Consider the following 20,907-nt stretch of genomic DNA (forward strand, 5'->3'; position numbering starts at 1 on the left):
TCAGCGTGCTAGTGTTCAGTGCTTTTATGTGCACTGCTGCCATCGTCTACAGGTTTCGTCAGAAGTTTTTAGCCCAGAACTGGAGCTGTATGTTCATTTTTCCATTTTGGATATTTATGAAAAGTCAGCATAGCTTTGCTATTATTCATTGTACAACAACTGAACAGTACTAAGGTTTTGGCCACTTAAACAGTGAAAGCAAGTAGCAGGTCACGGAAGTGTACTCACGGATCATGCACACTGTCAGAACCCAGAGTGTAGTAACTAGTGAATATGCTGAAAAATAATTTTTCTTACTAAGATATAATAAGGTAGAATGTATCTAAGTAAGTTTTTACTATTGTGCTTTATTTTATTCCAGGTAGCGGAGCTTAAAATGGAGTTGAAATTGCGGGGATTACCAGTGTCTGGAACAAAAACAGATCTTATTGAGCGTCTGAAACCCTATCAAGACCTTAATAACAATGGGGTTGCTACTAGTAGCTCTGTTACAGTAACCACTTCTACTGGGGCCACAGGTAACACTGGGGAAGTGACTGTGGCATTTCCTGTTGCAACACTAAATAAACCAGTGGCTAATACGATATCTAGCTTTCCTCCAGAAAAAACATCTACTGGACCGGGCTGCAAAGTAGTAAATACTGAAAACATTAGCTCTCCTTTGCCTATATCTCCTTCTCCTTCAGAACAATCTAGTCTAAGCACAGATGATACTAGTATGGCAGAGACTTTCACAGAAATGATGACCATGATGTCACCATCCCAGTTCTTAAGTACTTCACCACTAAGAGCAAATATGAGTGATGATAATCAGAATCGCAGCAGTGGAAGCATCTCAACCATGGAGTTTGATGTAGCAGAAAAGGACCGCAAGCTTCAAGAAAAAGAAAAGCAGATTGAAGAGCTCAAAAGGAAACTGGAACAAGAGCAAAAACTTGTGGAAGTACTGAAAATGCAACTTGAAGTTGAAAAACGGGGGCAACAGCAACAGTCTCAGGCTTCTGGTAACTCCGTTGCTGTGGAACAGAAGCAATTCAGTGCTGCTGTCAAAGATGAAAACGCTCTTCCTGACTGCTCAAGTCAGTCTGTAGCTGTAGTTAGTCATGCTTTAGGACAATCGGTATATACTAGTGGCCAGAATCCAGTTGCCAAAAAGGCGGTTGTTATCAAGCAGGAGATACCTGTGGCCAAAGCTGAAACTCAGAATGCCATTTCTCAATTTTATGTTAATCCCCAGAGGCAGCCACAAACTGCAGTTGTTGCGCAACCTCAAGCTTTATTAACTACCCAAGGAACTGCACAGCTGCTCCTTCCACTATCTATCCAGGGACCGAATTCTACCACTGCAGTGCAGCTACCAGTTGGAAACATAAAGTTGCAGGTAAGGGTCTTTATTTTTCATCATGTATACTGTATGGCACTATTTGCATAATTTAGTATAAATACGTAAATGTGCTGCTTGTAAGATTAACTTAAAAATCAGGCTTAGCCTGTTTCTGCTTTAGGGAAAAGAGCAGAAAAACTTAAGAGCCAATCTCATTATAACTTCCTCTAGTACTTGCTTTCTTTGTGACTTTTGTTCCCAGATACTCCTTCCTGAAAAGTTACTGTCTTACCATGTACTGCCTCCATGCACAGCTGGTTTTGATTTACATCAGCATATATCACCATTTTGTTAACTCCAGATTGTAATAGGGAGTTGCAAACCCAGTACTTTATTTTGAGGTATACCCATTTGCAAAATGTGTGTTTGAACTTCCTTGTGTGGTGATCGTTCATTATATTTAAAAATGTGAACGCTAGGTTGTAGAATTCCAGTGGAGTTATAAAAAGAAACCATGGTTACACAAATTTATTTCTAGGCTGATTATAGGTAGTATCACAGTGAATAAATACAGCATAAACCAAGATAGGTTATAAATGAAGAGTTATAAGAGTAATCTGACCAAGCTGAAACAGTTTAACCTGTTGGTCTAAGGTAGAATTAAGCATATACTTCCCAGTGGCATTATTGGGACATAGCTAGATGAAGTCCCCTGCCACCCACGTGGTTATTGTGCCAGCAAAATACTCTTTGAGCTGCAGCGCGTACTTGGCTGTTGTGGCATGTTGTGGGCCTAGGCTTTGGTGCTAGCGTGTGCACCATCAGATTTAGCAATACTAATGAGGGCTATAAAATTCTGATGGGGATGGGCCCCACAGTCCGCAGTGCAAGAGCTATTCCTGGTAGCTATGCACCCAGACAGATGTTTGTCTAAATTGTTCTAAAATCCTGCTAGAATTCTGTAAAAACCTTCAGCAGCTTGTTCTGGTATTTCACTTCACTGATATTGCAGAAAGTCTTCCTAACTACCAGCTAAAATTGTCTTTCCTGAGGTTAGACATGCTTCTTGCCTTTCAGTGGCCACTGAACCCTACTGTGATCTTCTTAAAAACAACCTTTTTCTTGCATCATCAGTTTTGTCTTTCTGGTTACTCAAACCCAGTTCTTATAGTCCTTTCTTACTGGTTATGCTTATTTTCATTGCTCTCCACTGGTCCCTCTCCAGTTTGTCTTTACCTTTCTTAAACTCTGTTGGCAAAACAAACACCACCTTTTAGCTGGGAACCCACCGGTACCAAACACTAAAAATTTTGTCTCCTATACACAGTTCATGCTCATCCTTCCCAGAATACATGCTATTGCTACTCTGCATAATCTACACAACAGATTTTTTCATTATGTAATTTACTGTGAGATACGAATAATGCAAATATTTTATCTTCATCCTTTAGGCTCAATCACAAGCTGGAATACAGACCCCATCACAAATACCTGCTCCTATTTCTTCCTCTGGCCTGGTCCAGACAGCACCTCAGATGCATACTCCACAATCAAAACAAAATACCATCACGCAGCATGCACTTGGTCAAACCCAACAAATCAGAAAGGTTTGTGGATAGCAGTAAGCATTATGATAAATAGTTGTGTAATCTAATTCTAGGCAGTGCTTTCAGAATCTTTTGTGTGTCATCTGTGTCATAATCAAATGATCAGGTCACCTAACATCTCTGTACCGTGTTTTTCTGTGTGATACAATGGGCTTGTAACTCCTTCTCTTTCCAGAATTTTAGTCTGTGCAGGACTTTATTTTTCAGTTGCAAATAAATACATAAGGCTAAAGACTTTTTATCATAATGGTACTCTTATGGCACCACTCTTACTATGTTCTTCCCCACGCTTGGCACAAGTGGTATGCCAGGTATTCCAGTCAGTTGCTCTTATTTGCCACTGGCTCAAAATGAAAGATTCTTGTGGGCAATTCTTAGAAGAAAGCTTTTACCTATGGTTTCAGAGATTTATTCTTGTATAGGAGTTCCTTTTAGTTTTCCTACTTTTCTTGTTGATTTCATCCTTCCTTACGAAGAAAACTATGGACTCAGATATGGAGGATAGCAATTCCAGTGAGTCAAAACTCCAACATACCTACGATACATCTCTTCCTGAGGAATGCAGGGAATGATTCAGAGAGAGATCTTTTCTCTTCCTCTCTACCCAAAACAATCAGCTCTGAAATTTCCCATTCCAAAACAGATGTTTGTCAGCACTGGATGCACAGCTGTGAGTGCCAGTCCAGTCGTGTTCATCTGGTAACTGATACCAACCCATCAGCATCAGTCATCACAAAAGAAAAGGTGTTCTCCTCCTTTGAGCCTCTTCCAGGCTGACCTCTATTATTAGCAACTCGGAGGTTGGTTTTGGACCTTCATTGCTTCCTTACCAGTGCTATCAAGTCTAAGGCTCCTATCACTTAGGAGAACAACATTTTTCGGCCTGCCCCAAGGAAAGGATAATTCAGAAACAACTGAAATTTCAAGATGAAGAGGGTAATTTTTACAGTATGTTATGTAACTGCTACAAAGTATCTCAGCCTTCAAAGCTTATATTTCAGTTTACAAAAGTGCATCATAAAACGCATGTTCTGATGTGGTTTGGGGCTTTACCTGTGCAGCATCCTCTAATCTGCTTCTGCTAAAGCTCTTGTTCCAGGTAAGAATTTATCTTAGAAGATGTATGATTATGCCCTGCTGTTCTCCAGACAGCTGGCTAATAAAGGGGAACACAACTAAATGAGCATCATCACTCTTCAGACTCCTTGTTCAATCTGTTTAATTTCATGGACATTGAGGTTATCCTACAGAAGTCAAAACTGACATACATTCAAAAAGCAGATTTCATCCAGGTCCTCTGGGATTTCGTAAGGGGCTAATCTTACCTTGTTACTTCAACAGGTCCCATATAGAAATTTACCAGTCATCCTGAGGCACGTACTTGTGCCTATCAGTTTGCTTCCTTTGCTATCTAGAAGTTCCTTGAAATGATTCCAGGAGATAACCAAGAATTGTACCCTCTGGTCTTCCCTATTCGGATCAGTTGTCATGGAGACCACATAGTTCCCAGCAGACTTTAGTCTGCAGCTGGCTGTCCTGGACCTGAACAGCCTGCCTATCCTACCTGTTTTTCTCATACATCTACTGCCATCTTTTACACAGGAAAGCAGACAGCATAATTGCACTGGTTTTTACACCAGAATGTAAAATACTGGTGTGATATAATAGATCAGGACAGTCTTCATGCCTTCAGCATTAGACCTACCTGTCTGCTGTTTGCATTTCATGAGGCTTGGATATTTCAGCAGGCAGATGGAGCTAATGAACTGTGAGTAATGCTACTTACATAATTTGACACTTATTAGTGAAGCTGGTCTTCCTAATAGTGATCACCTCCATAAACAGTTGTTTTCCAGAACCAGTTTCCCTTGAATTCATCTAGACTTTCTAAGTAGCTCAGATTTTTATGCAAGCTAGCTGACTGTTCCATTTATTTTCTCCTACACACTTGAGGTGTCAAGATCTTCACATTCTAGCGACCGCATGGCCCCTGTTCTTCAATTGATTCACTAATAAGGAGACATCTCCACAGCCATACACCTCAGTGGTAGACAGCTGGCAAGTACAACAGTTTTCACACAGATTATCCAGGTGGCTAACAAAAAATGTATTAAGCCCTCTCACAGCAGACTTAATTTGGTATTCAAACTGTACTCCACAAAGCTTATCCTAGCTTCATCTCCATCCCCAATCTGAGATTTGTCACACCTTTGTCATAAAAGTATTTGGAAGTGATACTGAATTTAAAAGAACAGTCTTATGCACTCATACATTCATAGCTCCTCTTCCTCTCCCTTTAACTTACAAGTATGAGAAGTATGATACTGCTTGGAAACGTTTGCAACGAGTGTATGGACTGTCAGTTGAAGAAATAAGAAGTTTATATACCAGTAACCAAATTTACAGTTGATACCCGAGTTCATCAGTTATATCTCTTGCCTCTCCCTCACTACTCATAGATATCTGCAGTTAAAAGAAATCAGAATTATATGGCACAAACCAAACCATTCTGTTTTCAAACAGGCAGCATAGGCCAAGTGTGGATACATATACTGGTTTGTATCAGGCCAGAAATAAGTTCCTTTTGGTGACTGTCCACTAGGTGGGGAAATCATGCATACTGTATTAAACTGTTCATACTCTTCTGAATGTATTTTGGAAAAAATATATTATACTTTCTTGTGCTTCCTGGAAAATCGCAGGAAAATATTTTAGTTATCAGTGATGAATGAAAGCATGTCACAGCACAAAGCTTCTTTCAAAGAGTAATTGTTCTAGATTTACAAATCATTCCACTGGAGGGAAAAATCAGTACAAATAACATTCCCTTAATAGGGAATTTAAGCAAGCAAATATTTAAAAAAAAAAAATCTTAAATTTTAATAATGTCATTTACCCAATGTTATTAATTTAAAAAAAAAAAACCAAACCCCACAACCTAAGACTGATATATTAATCCTTTACAGGTTTTTCCACCTACCACATCAAATACAGTATTTTCCTATCAGACTGCACCAGTTACAACACCTTCACAATCTTTTATTAATAAAACATCAAACTCTAACATTCACACTGGTGGTAATCAGGTTCCCCCTGTGCAGAATGGACCTGCTACTCCTAATAAGGTAAGATTAGCCCAACAATGTTCCATAAAGTTATATTATTATTCTTAAATAACATCTGACTATGTAACTACCGCATTTCACTCAAGGAGGAAGAATATTCTGTACATTTTAATACTGTATGTGTGAGAGAGGAAGAAACTATTATTTTATCCCTCTGATTATGCTATTATTTCTAAATATGTTGATTGGTACGACAGAATAGGATAATCTGTAGAACTTGATACATCTTGAAATCACTAGAACGTATTGTTTAGTCATTATTTTATTTCACGCAGCCTGGGTCTCCAACTCAAGTGCAGCCTTACATTGTTCAACAATCCCTCTTCAACAACACAGTATCCAAGACAAAAGATCCTCCTCGTTATGAAGAGGCCATAAAACAGACCCGTAATATTCAGACATCGCACCGTGAGGTAGTTATTTTCTCCTGTTTAGTCTATTAAAAACTTTTTTTTCTTTAGAATTATCAAAGCCATTGCTTATTTTAGGTTTTTGTTTGGTGTCAAGATTTTCTAACATACCCTGTTAATATTTTCGTAACTGTGTTTAACTACAGGACTCATGTTTCATGATTCTTTTTATTAAAGCAACAGACATGTAAATAAGTCTTACAGTGTCTAGTTGGTGATACATGTAACTGGGATAATGCTGCTATTGCTACTTAAAAATAACTAGCCTTCAACTGATTTGTTTCAAGGATGTATGATATCCAAACTTCAGACTTAAAAGAGAGAAAATATATTCGTATTCTCCAAAGTGAGTAAACTTGAGGAGAATGTGTGTGCATTTATGGGCACTTAAGCAAACATATATATATGTGAGCATAGGTGCTTGCTTCAAAAGAGTCTGTATTTAGTGAGTTTGATGAATAATCCTGTGGAGTGCTTCGTCAGTTTACCATGATAACCCTTCATGTTGGAGGAAAGTTGCAAACAAAACTAATGAGCATCCCTAACCTCACGTGTTTCAGAACTATCCCGAAAGATAAAACCTTGTAGCGACTTAGTATTGGTTGCTGGTTTTGTGGTGGCAGACACTCAGGCAGAAGCATGGGTATCTAATGCCATTTCATATGTTCTTGGCATGTGTGAGACATACTCACAGTGAAGGGCACACAGGTATCCTTAAGCAACTCTGTTGCTACCGGTTAGCAAAGGGCCTCCCCACTGGCCTCTTTTCAGGAGCTAGATCTCCTGATGACAAATTACTTCCCATCTCCAGAGTACCAGTGTTTTAAAACACTGTTTTAGTTTTGAGACCATCATAAAAGTCTCCACTTTTCCTAGACCATTTTTGAAAGAATGAGTTTGGGGGGGTTTTGTTACCTTTCACTTAATGTTCAGATATTCAGGAGATGACTGTTTAAAACAAACAGATAAACAGTTGACAAAAGCTTTCCCCCTGCCTTTGAAAAAGAAAAGAAAATGAATATACAAAATGGAAAAAAATGTACTTAACAAAATGCATCTCACATGATGGCTATTCACAGGGTATCTCTGAGAGAAAGCAGTTCAGGTGCACCCCCAAAGTCCTGCAGTTATTCCAGACACTTACCCTGCTACACAACAGGGTTAGTAATTCTCCTTCTTATCCCTAGTTTTCTGCACCTTTGTTCTAGGTTACCTTCATGAAATCTTTGTCTTGCTTTTCAGATTTTTTCCTTATTCCTTTGTACTGAAACCGACCACAGGGATTACAAGTGTCTCTCCAAACTATTTCTGTTTTCTAGATTGACAGTTTCATATGAAGAATTTTAGTCTTGATCATAGGTTAGTACTTATGTACTATTGGGAGAAACTAGGATCAATCAGCTTAGGAAAAAATACTATATGAAAAAGAATAACCCTTTTCTCGTGCACTACAGATTTCCAGTGCACACAGTCAGCAGATGGATGATCTTTTTGATATTCTCATCAAGAGCGGAGGTAAGCTAATTGACATCTGTGTGATGTAGTGATTTAAAACCTGATAATAAAAACTTAGTGCTATAATCAAAGGAAAGAATTCTTCCAGGGAGAGGAGGTAGAAGCTATCCAGCCTGGATGAAACTAGTATTTCTGAAAGTTTGCAGTAATTATCTGTTAAAGAAAACATTTACCAAAACACAGTCAACCTGCTGTGGAACTTCTCTGCTTGTAAATTAGCCCAGGCAGACCTTTGCAGTAATCCATACAGCATTCAGACAAATACTGTGTTCAGCTCTGGGGCCCCCAACGTAAGAAGGACATGGACCTGTTGGAGCAAGTCCGGAGGAGGGCCATGAAGTTGATATGAGGGCTGGAGTGCCTCTGCTGTGAAGACAGGCTGAGAGAGTTGGGGTTGTTCAGCCTGGAGAAGAGAAGGCTGTGGGGAGACCTTACAGCAGCCTTCCAGTACCTGAAGGGGGCCTACAAGACAGCTGGAGAGGGACTTTTTACAAGGGCAGGTAGTGATAGGACAAGGGGTAATGGCTTTGAACTGAAAGAGGGTAGATTTAGATTAGCTCTAAGGAAGAAATTCTTCACTCTGAGGGTGGTGAGGCACTGGAACAGGTTGCCCAGAGAAGTTGTGGATGCTCCCTCCCTGGAAGTGTTCAAGGCCAGGTTGGATGGGGCTTTGAGCAACATGGTCTAGTGGAAGGTGTCCCTGCCCATGGCAGGGGGGCTGGAATAGGTGATCTTTAAGGTCCCTTCCAACCCAACCCATTCTGCGATTCTATGAAAATAACCCCTTAGGTTAGCATAGATGTATTTTATCAAAATTGGAAAAGTTGAGCAAGTCCATATAATGTCTATTGAAATTATACAAAAAATAGAACAAGGTAAGAATTCAAGCATGTCAGCACTAAAATTTCATTAAATATAACCATGTATTATCAACTCTAAACATGAAAGAGACATTACTGGAAAGAACTACATAGAGACATTAATGAGTAACAACTTTATGTCAGTTAAAATAAGGGAGCTAACAGAAAGGAACTGAAATAACGCAAGTAATATACAAAGTAGCTTTGCAGTAAAGGGAGGAGGCTTTCAGGCATAATTAGGCTTTGTAGACTAAGAAGCCATTACAATACTGGGAAATGTTCTGGTTCCAAACAATTCAATTAACTTAATGTTTTGTACTGCTGTCATGTAAGGATCTTGACAGCAGTGAATGCCAGAACATAAGTGACTGATGGTAGGCTATTAGAAGATTTTAGCCATATTCTAAACATCAAAGTATTTTCTCTTTTTTGAAGTAAATTGCAAAGTCAGCTGAAGAAAATGGAGTAGACAGTGACGGACTGAGATGAGTGACCTGTGCAGTGAACAACTCAAGCTAAATTAAAAAATGCTTTCAGTGCTTTTATTAAAATATTGCATGGGTAATTCAAAGAAGTTCTACCTCTGGAACAGAGGATGTAGGAAACATTGGTGTGCTTACTTAAATATTTGCTTTGAGTGTTACATTAGTAAACCTATTTGATCTCAAAGGTAACAACTGCTCCATACTTGTGAAGTTGCCATAAAAAAATCAAACGTTCCTCATCATCTTCATGAAAAACAAAGTAAAGCATTCAGGGCTCTTGTACTTACGTAAGCAAGTTCTACACTGAAAATGTTTAGTTTATTAATGCACTTCAAGAAAGTGGGAGGGTCCATTTAGTAATGCTTTGCTTTTACTAAGCAGTCATTTCAATAGATGCTTTTACAGGTTTTAAGAATGTGTTTTTTTCCTTGGAAAACTGGTGCAAAATATATTGTCAGGTATATTTTTGCTGGCAGATGTATCATCTGTGCTAGAGGATTTATTTGCATATTCTGGTCTGTCTAATCTCATTTTTGGACTCCATTCATATATAAGAATTAATTGGAACTTACTTTGCTTTATTTCCTTTTATTGCTACTGCCACTATTTTACACGGAACTTCTTGACAGAAGAGTAGTTTTAGATTCTACAATCAGGAATAAATGCATCCTAATCCCATCAATTGATCTCTTAGACTAATTCATCAAGGTGGACCCAGTACTAAACAGGGATAGAACTGAAAATTGGTTCAGGTACTCTTCTCTAAATGAGGAAACGTGTTGGTTCCATAATTATTCTAATTAGTCAGAAGAACTATAAACATGAAGGCGGTAAAGCTAACATCTAGAAAATTGTTCCTTTTTTTCATCAATATAAATATTCTAATTGGCTGAAGTGTTACTGAAAGCAGAACTCTGGAACTTGCTTCAAAATACTTTGTTGTTCACAGATTACCTGACATAGTCTGATATATGTAGTGTTTGTGTTATCAGAACAGCAAAATGACTCTTACTCCCTTGAGTTCATTGTGGATGCATCTCGGAGCAGGCAAAAAAAGGGGTAGGAGTTGTAAGCCTGAGGATGTATGTCATTATCTTTTCTGAATTCAATGGTGGGGTTGTTTTTTCTTACAGAGATTTCCCTTCCAATAAAGGAGGAACCATCTCCCATTTCTAAAATGAGACCAGTAACAGCCAACATCACTACAATGCCAGTGAATACAGTGATATCCCGCCCACCACCACAAATCCAAATGGCCCCTCCTCCTGTGTCCTTAGAACCAACAACCAGCTTGTCTGTAAGTTTGGAAAACCAACTTGAAGCCCTCTTGGATGGGACTTTACCATCAGGTAATGAAATTCCTCAACTGACAAGCAGTAATGAGGACAGAGAGTCATTTTCTTTAATTGAAGACCTCCAGAATGATCTGCTTAATCACTCCAGCATTTTAGATCACTCCCATTCACCCATGGAAACATCCGACCCACAGTTTACCACTAATAATTCCTGTCTGTCTCTTGACCTTCCTGATACAAATTTGGACAATATGGAATGGCTAGACATTACAATGCCCAGCTCCTCATCTGGACTCACTCCTCTCAGTTCTGCTGCCCCCAGCGTGTTTTCCACTGACTTCCTAGATCCACAGGATCTACAGTTGCACTGGGATTAAGCTATAGCCAATGAGAACATGACCTGCAAGTCTCTTCACGGCACAGGTCCGTTACTATACCATTCTGATTGCAGTTAAGATGAATTAAGACGGTAATGTTTGGAAGAACAAATGTTTGAAGCTAATTCCTTATTGATTTTCAAGTTTACAACACTGAATTACTTTATGCTCCTATCAGTAATGCAGATCAGGGCCCTCTGAAAGCTGTATTTCACAAGTCAAGAAAAGATGATTGTACTTGCTGATTAAAAGTACCCCAAAGTAAATGTATCACAAATATTTAAGAAAGAAGTTTATGTCTCTGACTTTGTAATTCTTAAATGAGCAACACACCATGGCTAAATTTAGAGAAGAAAAAGTGAGATTTCAACTGTCTGTACGGACACAGTGAGCAAATGTTTGGGGGAGGGTGAGGTATCACTGCACTTCATTGTTCCTGTGGATAGCCTGAGCCAGGTTCAAAATGAACTGTGAGGGCAAAGGCAAGTAGAAGCACTGGCTGGTTCAGTGAAATTTCATATATCTAGTCTCTTAATTTGTTGTTTTTATATTTTGGTTTTGTGGTTTTTAAAACTCTTCCCCCATTTTTTAATCATGAGGGAAGAATTTAACTGCATCCAGAGGGACATTAAGTGTAACTGCAAGAAATCCACTGTAGCTACGCCAGGTAATATTGAGAACACTGAATTTTGTATAGCAATGCTCTGGATTTAATAGCTGGGTTTCAATGTGTATATCAGACAGTTATTTGTATACTCTTTTAACTTTGTATAGCTTATTTTTGTGAACAGAGGGGAACAGTGGTCTTCAAACAAGAGATTAATGGAAATAATAAATATCCTAATTTACTTCGTGTTTGAGGATATTTGTTAGATCATTGAATTCAGTATCTCAGCATATTAGAACAGTTTGAGGAAGTAGAAAAGTTTGTTTAATGCTCTTGTGCACTATGATCCTGCAAACATCTATGCAAGAATAGTCCCAGTGCCCTCAATAAAAGATGTTTGTAGGATCAGACTGAGTTGCAGGGGACAATACTGACAGGACAGCCATCACTTCTTAATGAATACTATCTATTGAACAGCTTTGTCTACCACTACATAACATCAGGGAAGCTGGACAGAGAAAAGGTGCTCCGTGAGGATCCTACATAGCACACGCTTACAGAAAATTATAAAAGGCTAAGCAGCAGTATCAGGATGTACTGTTTTGTGATAAGAAGGCATATTTCATACCTGAAATGGATAATAGCAAAAATTAAGCTCTTACCTCACAGCACATGAAAATACTGGTTTTTTAAAGCCCTTAGTTTTTTTCAGAGTCTGTTATGAAAGCAGTTGGAAAAACAAACAAAAGAATAAAAATAGAAGTAAAATACCTTGTAATTCTATGGTTGTCTCTCAGGTAATAGCTGTTAAATGTTGCCATAGATAACACAGGCTGATAGTCAAACATAAAATTGGAATTACTTTCTAGTAGGGAATTCCTAAATTAAGATAAAAGGAAACAGTCCCCTGTTTCCTGAACAACGGAAACGTGATACATTTTATAGTCTGAAAACTGATCTTATTGCAGAATTCCTTCTTCACCACCAACCTTCAAAAATAAAGTTTTGTAGGAACTAATGAAAGAATGCCCTGAAGCTTTTGCTTACTACTTAGACGAATGATATGTATCAAAGAAATAATGAAAACAGAAAGTAGCTGTTAACTATTTAGCAACCTGTATCACATCAAAAAAAAACCAAAAACCACAATCATGTTAACCTCAAACAAAATACTTTAGTCAGAAAACGTTGTGGAATTAACTGCAATTTTATGTCTCCAGATACACAATGCAGTCTGGTTTACTAATATTATAGAATTCCATTGGCTTCAGATAAAATAGTGGATTATATCATTGATTCAGGGTTTAAACTGGCATCATATGTTTGCATCATATCAGTTATCAGCACTTTAAATCATTATAGATCTTCAGTAGTTTTACAGGCCAGGATTTACTTTAATCTGAAACTAAATACAGAAAAACAATCTATGGAGATTTTCACAACAAAAGATGAACTTGAAAGATGTATTTCATTATTCCTTCTTGCTGTGCCTATAATACTTGAGTACAATATTACATGTGGACTGTCTGCCTTAAATTTTGATGATGTAGGACTCTTCAATAACATTGAACAAATACATTCAACTTTTTGCATTCCTTTTCGTTGTATTATCTTGGGAGCTAATACTCTGAGATACTAAGTGCCCTCAGCTGTTACGAGAGTAAGAATTAAGGACTCTTGGTCTGATAGGAACAACTTTGAATTGAAATTTAGTGTTCTGCAGTACTGTCAATTTATTATGTGTGATACACCAGACGTCATACCACATATGTGTGGTTAGAGTTACCCCTTTTTGACCCTGCCTTCTGATTAAATAAGAGGCAAGTAAATTAATTTTTAGAGGACAAATTAACCTAGAGCAACTGTACTGTCATTTTTGATGTGCATGTAAATAGAGCTTAAAACTGGCAAAGACATCTTGCTATAAAACTATCCTTATTGGCAGTGTAGAATGTTAACTAATCCATAGGAATCTATGTGCAGAAATAAACCCAAACAGTTGAGATGTGGTGTTATCAGTACAGTATAGCTTTCTACTTTAGAAGTCTTTTAAAAAAAAAAAAATTAAAAAATTAAGGGATCATTTTAGTTTTTGAAGTACAAATACTCTAGTGTAGGGAATGTGTGATTACTTTTTTGTACATTTCAGAATTATGTGTATTAAACCTTATATGTAATGGTTTGCTTTAGACTTTGTTCTGAAATGTGATATATTTGCCATAGTTACGTATGCCTGTTACGGCAGATATAGGTTTTGCTTAGACTTCTGTGTGTGCATGTTTTACATGACAATTTTTGTAACACAAATACAATACATCTTAGAAATTTAATCATGACTGTGCAGTTTGACTGTACAGAACTGAATATATTTCTCATTAAGAGAACAGTTGGAAGGAATGCACTGGCACTAAATTTGCCATTTAATGGCTGCAATATACTAACAGAACACATCCTATCAAATGTGTTGTTAGTAGAGCCTTCAAAGTAATTAAGAATACCATTTTATCAGTGTGAAAATCAAAAGTTGGCATTTACACTTCTAGGCACAGAGGGAGTTCAGACAGATGTTTTACAAGCCTAATGTTAATCAAGAGGAGTCACATCCTGCATCTAATACAGAAATGGTATTTGTAATGCACTTTTAGTGCCATTTAGCATTAGTAAATAGTTAAGAAATCATTGTCATAAACTTAGCAGTTCTGTCTGAGAATAAAATGAATTTATGGCAGTTGTTCTCTACAGAAATTTAGAGTCTAAGCCAGCAATGTGGGCTTGCAGAATCAGACCTTTAAAAAGCTGAGGCCACAGCTTTTAGAAATAATCCCTACTTAATACTGAAATTTCTTTCCAACGTATTTCTAAATTCACCAACAGGAGTTAGGTTAAAGGAAGCGGGTGATCAAAACAGAAGTTTCAGTATTGAACTTTTATGTTACGCAATCTCAATCATTCAGATGCCTGGAAAGTGTAGGCACTGTAATTGGAAACCAAGCACAAGCTGCTGAACTGCTTTCAAGGCAGAGAAAATGCAATCACAGAATATGTTTAACTGGAAGGGCATTATGTAATCAAAATACAGTAAAGCTCACCGATGTAAACAATTATTATTTGGATGGCATCTTCCGTGTATTATAATCTTAAAGCAAATTCTATGAAAACTGGAAAAAAAAAAAGTTTCTTCCACTTAACTCTAGTAGATGTTCTGTTAAAACTCTTTATATTGTGGTCTATTGAATTGCCTTTTTATGACTTCTAGACCATACTACAGATGGGGTTTTATGTGAGATACATGGAATGGAGTTGCATATAGTACGTACATGACCGATAAAGAGCATCCATTAAAACCTGAAGTAATCTCAAATATTCCTGTTATACCGGTTTACTAGGAATAAATCTAAAGTGCAAAAAAGAGACACCTACATCGTTCTGTAGTGTCCAATACTGACTATAAAGGCTTTTTAAGTTAAAAGTGCATAAATGTATTTGTAGAAATATAGCCAAAAACGCCATTCTAGCTAGGAGAGCAAATTCTCAATAAAAAGCAGGGAATGGTTAATAACTATATAATCACACTATTTTTATAAAAAAAACCAGCTCAGATATTCAAAAGACAGCCTAAAATAAATTATAATAATATAAAAATTTAAATAGGAACCAAAGCATTGCCATTTATATTGCCAAAGGGAGGCACTTTGTATTGTGAAGCGTAGGAAATTAAATCCCCAAAAGTATTATCCATACTTTTTTAAAATTAAGGATGTAGATATTTTCAAAGCTGTATTTGATGTTTAACAGTACAGATTTGTTTTTGTTGTTTGAAAAATTTGTATTAAGTAATAGCACAGGCTTTTTTCCAGATAGGATTTTTCTTCACAGTACTGCTTGCAACAGAAATAACGCTAACCCTAGTAGGTGTTTCTCTTCTTATTTTCATAGTCATAATTATGTCTTAGCATCTCATTTTGTGAGAAGAAGACGACAGACACCTGTCTCTAGGGCCCTCTTCATTTAAGCACTACTTTACTAAATGCAAATTATGGCAATCAGGGCGTCAGTTTATGTATTGCCTTTCTATAAGAAACCATGATGCCTTTGTATTTGCTGTTTGCACCCCTAAAATCAATTCCATATGTTTGAATGCCATATGTTTTGCACATTGTACTGTATATATGTAATGCATACTGTATTTTTATATGTGTACTACATTTATCAAATATTTTGTACATAGTGGCAATATTGTAGCTACTGAGGAAATGTTTGATATTTCAGCAGTTTTGCTAAGTGTCTCAAATAAAAAAGGAAAACTGTGTTCATTTGTCCATGCTTACTACTTAAAAACGAAAAATACCATTAATAATAATCAACAAAAATTCTGACTTTTACGACTGAGAAACATTTGGCCTCTCTTCTAAGTACCTTTCTCACAAAAAGGAATAAGAATGAAATCTGCACTTAGACTCCAGAAGAATGATGGTTTGTCTTCAAAATCGGAGCCAAAGTCTGTAAGAATAGAGGTTTCCTGAACTCTCCAAGTTTAGGTTTGGACTGTTTTTTTTTTTTTTTTTAAAGCAATACTATTCTATTAATTCCTTTCCTGTTTTTTATTCTTTTATCAAGAAAAGGTAGGGTAAGAATCCAGACTTTTCTGTACTTGTCATTTAAAAAAAAATAAAATCCTAATGTATGCACAAGTTTATATCTTACGTAACGCACAGGTAAAATATAGGTATGATACTCTTCAATATATTTTAAATGAAGTGGCTTCATAAAAATTAAAACAATTGTAATCAGTTACCTTTTAATATAGCTCATAAACTATACAGTCCTTCTTTTGTAATTTGTCACTGTATTTTCATGATGTGCAGCTGCTGGGGTTCAACACCCCCCCCCCCCACCTCATCTACTAACTAGTTCATTGAAAAAGGACTGTTTCTTTGGCTCAGCCCAATCTTAAAAACCTAAGCTTCCAAGAATACCCATCCTGCCATAGTGCTTTTTAGAAGGTATGAACAGTTTGGAAGGGAGTGCTTTTCCTAGGCTACCCAGAGAGTAACCATGTGTTAACTGCACAAACCTAAGAAGCTCTGACAATGTACTAACAACTGCAGAGATGTATTAAGTAATTTTGGACATTCCCTGTTCTTCTTCACGAGAGCAAAACACCTTATTTAAAAAGTCTTCTAAAGTCTAGCACTGAAGAGGACTTCACAGTTACATAATGCATGCATTGACCATGTACGACTGTGTAGGGTTACTAAAGAGATCACTGAACGAGCACTAGTTTAAACCCATCCCCATCAAAAAGAAAAGTCGATCAAAACTCGAGAGGCTGTGGTAAGACTTGGGAAAATACAGTATGATTCTAGTACGTATTTTTGTCAACCACAGAGTCAAACTGCTAGCAAAATTCGCTCAGGATAATCTCTTGCATTAGTCCACACCTTCTGCTGGTGGAGAGAGGAACAAGCTGTGAGACTGAAGTCACGTATAAAAGCAACAGCAAGGGAGCTGGGGGCTCTAATACTGTTCTGACTCAAAAGGAAAAAAAAAGGAAGGGTGAAAAACTTACTTCCTCCCTCCAAGTGAGATTTTTCTCAGGGAGGGAAAAAGGGCAACTCAAAATACGGAATAAACAATGCATTCCAGAGAGGTGCACGTTCCTGTCGTGACCCTCTCGTCTCACTGCCCTGGAGCAGACTGGTGGAATGGTTCCACTGAGCTGCTCAGCTCAGGCCACACAGATACACCTCTCAGAAAGCTGTGCCTGTGCAACCGGGCAAGCTTCTGAACGGTCCCCAGATAGTTTAACTTCATTTGTGAGTCAAATACAACATTTTGTTCACTTATGCAAATGAACCTTTAAGGCATCTCAGCGTGAAGTCAAAAACTATTAAAGCATCATTGCAGATTACTGGGTGTATTTCACCTTGCAACACAGACTTCTGCTCCTAAATGAGTTACATTGTCACAGATACAGAAATAATCCCCAAGTAAATTTATATGGGCATTCTTATCAGCTACAAAATACTGCAATTCTTTTTTATACTTTACAGTATTAGTCTTGAATTTAACAAGAAAGTAAACAGTGTTTTTATCACATTTTTCTGAATAGAGGCTACCTGTACTTCTCTAAAAAAGAGTTTGTAAAAAAAAAACCACAAGTAAGTACAAAGAATAAGGCTATTCTGTGAGAAATTAGGGGATATTTCAGAACTATAATAAGGCAAAGAAAAGATTAGAAAATTATTTCTGATGTAGACAGGATTACAGCCACTTTCATTCATGACTTTCCTGACTTCTTTCAAGATGTACCGGACTGTGGGATTTTGTATTCTGCTCAGCTTGTGTTCTAGAACACCTCTATGCCTTCCTTCAGGAAAATGAGCTATGAGCTCTTCAATATGCACAAAGCCGCTTCTCATAATGAAGCTGCTTCATTTAAATATTTACTATTTTACTTCCTCTTGTGGAGGCAGTCCCCATACTAGATCACCCACCCCTTTCCTTATTAAAGCCTGTTCTACACTAATGCATCAGAACTCGGCCAAGTTTTATAAAACCCATAAAATAGTAAGTAGTACCCATAAAACTGAACAAATTAAAACTTACTAATATGCCCTGTAAATTTCATAAAATACCTTTTCTTTATGAACTTCAACCATTCTAAAAGTTTGTAGGCTACATATGCCACAAACTTACCTTCAGATACCACACACCAAACACAAACATTGCAAAACAAGTGCAGCACTTTTTGACGATGTGTTTGTGCATTACAGAATTTATAGTCAGAATATATCAGAGATAAAGCACTTGGTTTTGTGCCAACTGGCAATTCAGGGTTTTGATTGTTTTACAAAGACCAAGAAATATAAACACATAACCCTCCCCCTAAAACTGTGTTCATATTAGTATTATGATGTAAATACCAAGACAAGAAGGACTGATGAAGCTTGAGATTATGCTGGATGAACTTCTTCCACAAGCTAAACCCCAGTTTTCAATAAAACCTGAATATATTAAACCATGTTCTACAATTGGCCATCATCACATTTGTCTTTACTCTGTACAATATTTAATGCTATATACTCTTGCCTATTAGCTTGTTGTGTATTATGCAAATGTTGCTAGAGTGACATATTTCTTAGAATATTTGTACTGTCTCAAGTCAGAGATGTTCCCTTGATAGCAAAGTCGTCACACACATTTCCCCACACCCCATACTATAGTCTACAACCCCACTGAGACCTTCCTAAAAGAGAACCCAAGTAACAAATAAGAGGAACATCTGAGATGCAACAGCTAGAGGGTGGTTTTTATTTTCCTTTAAGCGTTTATCCCTAAATCTGTAGAGTAACACTAAGAATTACTTCCCTTCACATAACAAATTACCTGAAGATGAGTCTCTAGTCTTCTCTGCAGAACAAGGACTGCAGGGCCACTCTACAGTAACACTGCATCATTCTTGAATCCCTCCAAGACAACTGCTGATTAAAAGTTAAAATAGTGAACAGAAACATTGTTTCATAAAGCTAGGACAAAGCAAAGTAATTGACAATCTAAGCTTAAGTAATTGACAATCAAGGAGCATTCCAGCTACTCCACAGCAAGTCTTCATAAACTCAGTTATACAGTTGCATAAATTCTGCACAAATACGACTGTTTCCTTGTATCTCCGAGAGAGAGAGAGAGATGGGGAGAATTGTAGAAAGGCCTAGTTTTGTACATTTAAATACGACATCAAAGCCCTCTCCTAAAGCAACCCCTCAATCTCATAAGAGTGAGGCTTAGGGAAGAAAGAAAAAACCCTGGTGATTATCTTCTCCTTCCAACAAAATCACTGGCATTATCTTTTCAGCATTGGAGTCTTCTAAAGACTTTCCTTTAGGAAATTCATGTTGTGTTTTAAAAAAAGAGTTTGTCAGAAGAGAGCACTGCGTAAGGAGGATTCAGCACAAAGAGTAAGGGCTTTCACACAGAGCTCGAACAAGGGTAATGACCAACATAAAAGACACTTTCAAACAAAAGTATCCAGACATCAAAAGAAACTACAGGCAATTACACGTTTTAAAAGAGAATTCACATTTTTAGTTATAAAAACTATTGTTTTGATAAATCAGCTCACCATTAAACAGCACTTTAGATGATAGATAGATAGTAACATTTTTTCCAGATGCATTGAGGAAGTTAGGCTCAGAGAGTAGGCAAGTTTTATTAAACGAAATCAAGTATATCCTCTTAATCTACTCAGAGGATCTTTATTATGTCAAATCGCACTTTCAGTCTCCCCACACAGTTAAGGAAGAACTTTAGCATTAGAAGTTGCTTTACCATTAAATACTATTTCTGATGCCAACTGAATACATTTATTAAAAATGTAGTGTATTTGAAGAGATACAACTCATGAATTCCACATATAATTCAAACAGTCCACTCTGCTTCCTCCCACCACAAAATTACTTCTCAGCTCACAAAGATACAAAAACATGAATAAAACAAACACAGACGTGAGCTGCACAGGAACTGCGATGACAAGTTACAACTGGCAATTATGGCACATAAAAGAGTGTATTTTGTAATAAGCTAGTAGGCCAGAAATGGAAGGACATCAGTCAAACATGATTTATTAAAAACTAACTCCTTCCTGCTGCCAGCTTGGTAATACTAGGAGTAACTCTTCTTCAGTCAACTAAGATAACCGGCCCCCTGCGGTCACGCCTTATCATAAAAGTTACAGGTATGAGAGTTGAGTTGAGGCAGTTTCCACTCCTACACATTGTCACACTTTTGAAGTGCTGCAGTGATCACCATGATCAAGACAAAAGCAGAATACATCAGTACTGTTCTGGCTTCCCAGCTTTCCATAGCCCAGATACGGGTATGTCCCTTGAAGCCAGCGATGAACAAGACTAGCAGATAAACTCCAGCAAGTGTTCGGGTTGCCCAGGCCATCAGTTATGTCCTTAAGGACTGGAAAAACAGCACGAATCACCTTTGGGACAGCTATCCCAGCGTAGTAGCAAACACACTTAACATGGACTATCCGGACAAGTAATTTAAACTAGACACCTTTCACTGCAGGTGAGGCTAATTCAAATTGCTCTGCTCTAAGAGCGGCATGCAGAGAGTTATCATGGAGAAGCTGACAAATGGCAACTTCTAAAGAACTGGAATTTGTTCATACAGTCAAGCCATCAAGCATGAGTTTTCCTGATGACGGTTCAAGGAACATCCCAAAAGGATACAAATATATTAATCTTTTAACACACCTGCATCACAGCACCACCAAATTAGTAACTTTGATC

General features: G+C 37.4%; 1 protein-coding gene across 2 annotated transcripts in view; it reads left to right on the top strand.

The window, feature by feature from the left end:
- MRTFB (myocardin related transcription factor B) overlaps positions 1-10,998 on the top strand; it is a 59,633-nt gene extending 48,635 nt beyond the window's left edge. For both annotated transcript variants that reach the window (XM_075718371.1, XM_075718372.1), the window contains exons 10-15: positions 362-1,381; positions 2,776-2,931; positions 5,898-6,056; positions 6,332-6,469; positions 7,921-7,981; positions 10,460-10,998. In XM_075718371.1, the coding sequence (XP_075574486.1) occupies positions 362-1,381; positions 2,776-2,931; positions 5,898-6,056; positions 6,332-6,469; positions 7,921-7,981; positions 10,460-10,998 (2,073 nt within the window). The remainder of the gene's footprint in view (positions 1-361; positions 1,382-2,775; positions 2,932-5,897; positions 6,057-6,331; positions 6,470-7,920; positions 7,982-10,459) is intronic.
- Positions 10,999-20,907: the final 9,909 nt, after the last annotated feature.

This window comes from Pelecanus crispus, chromosome 11 (genome assembly GCF_030463565.1).
Source record: "Pelecanus crispus isolate bPelCri1 chromosome 11, bPelCri1.pri, whole genome shotgun sequence".
Lineage (NCBI taxonomy): Eukaryota > Metazoa > Chordata > Aves > Pelecaniformes > Pelecanidae > Pelecanus > Pelecanus crispus.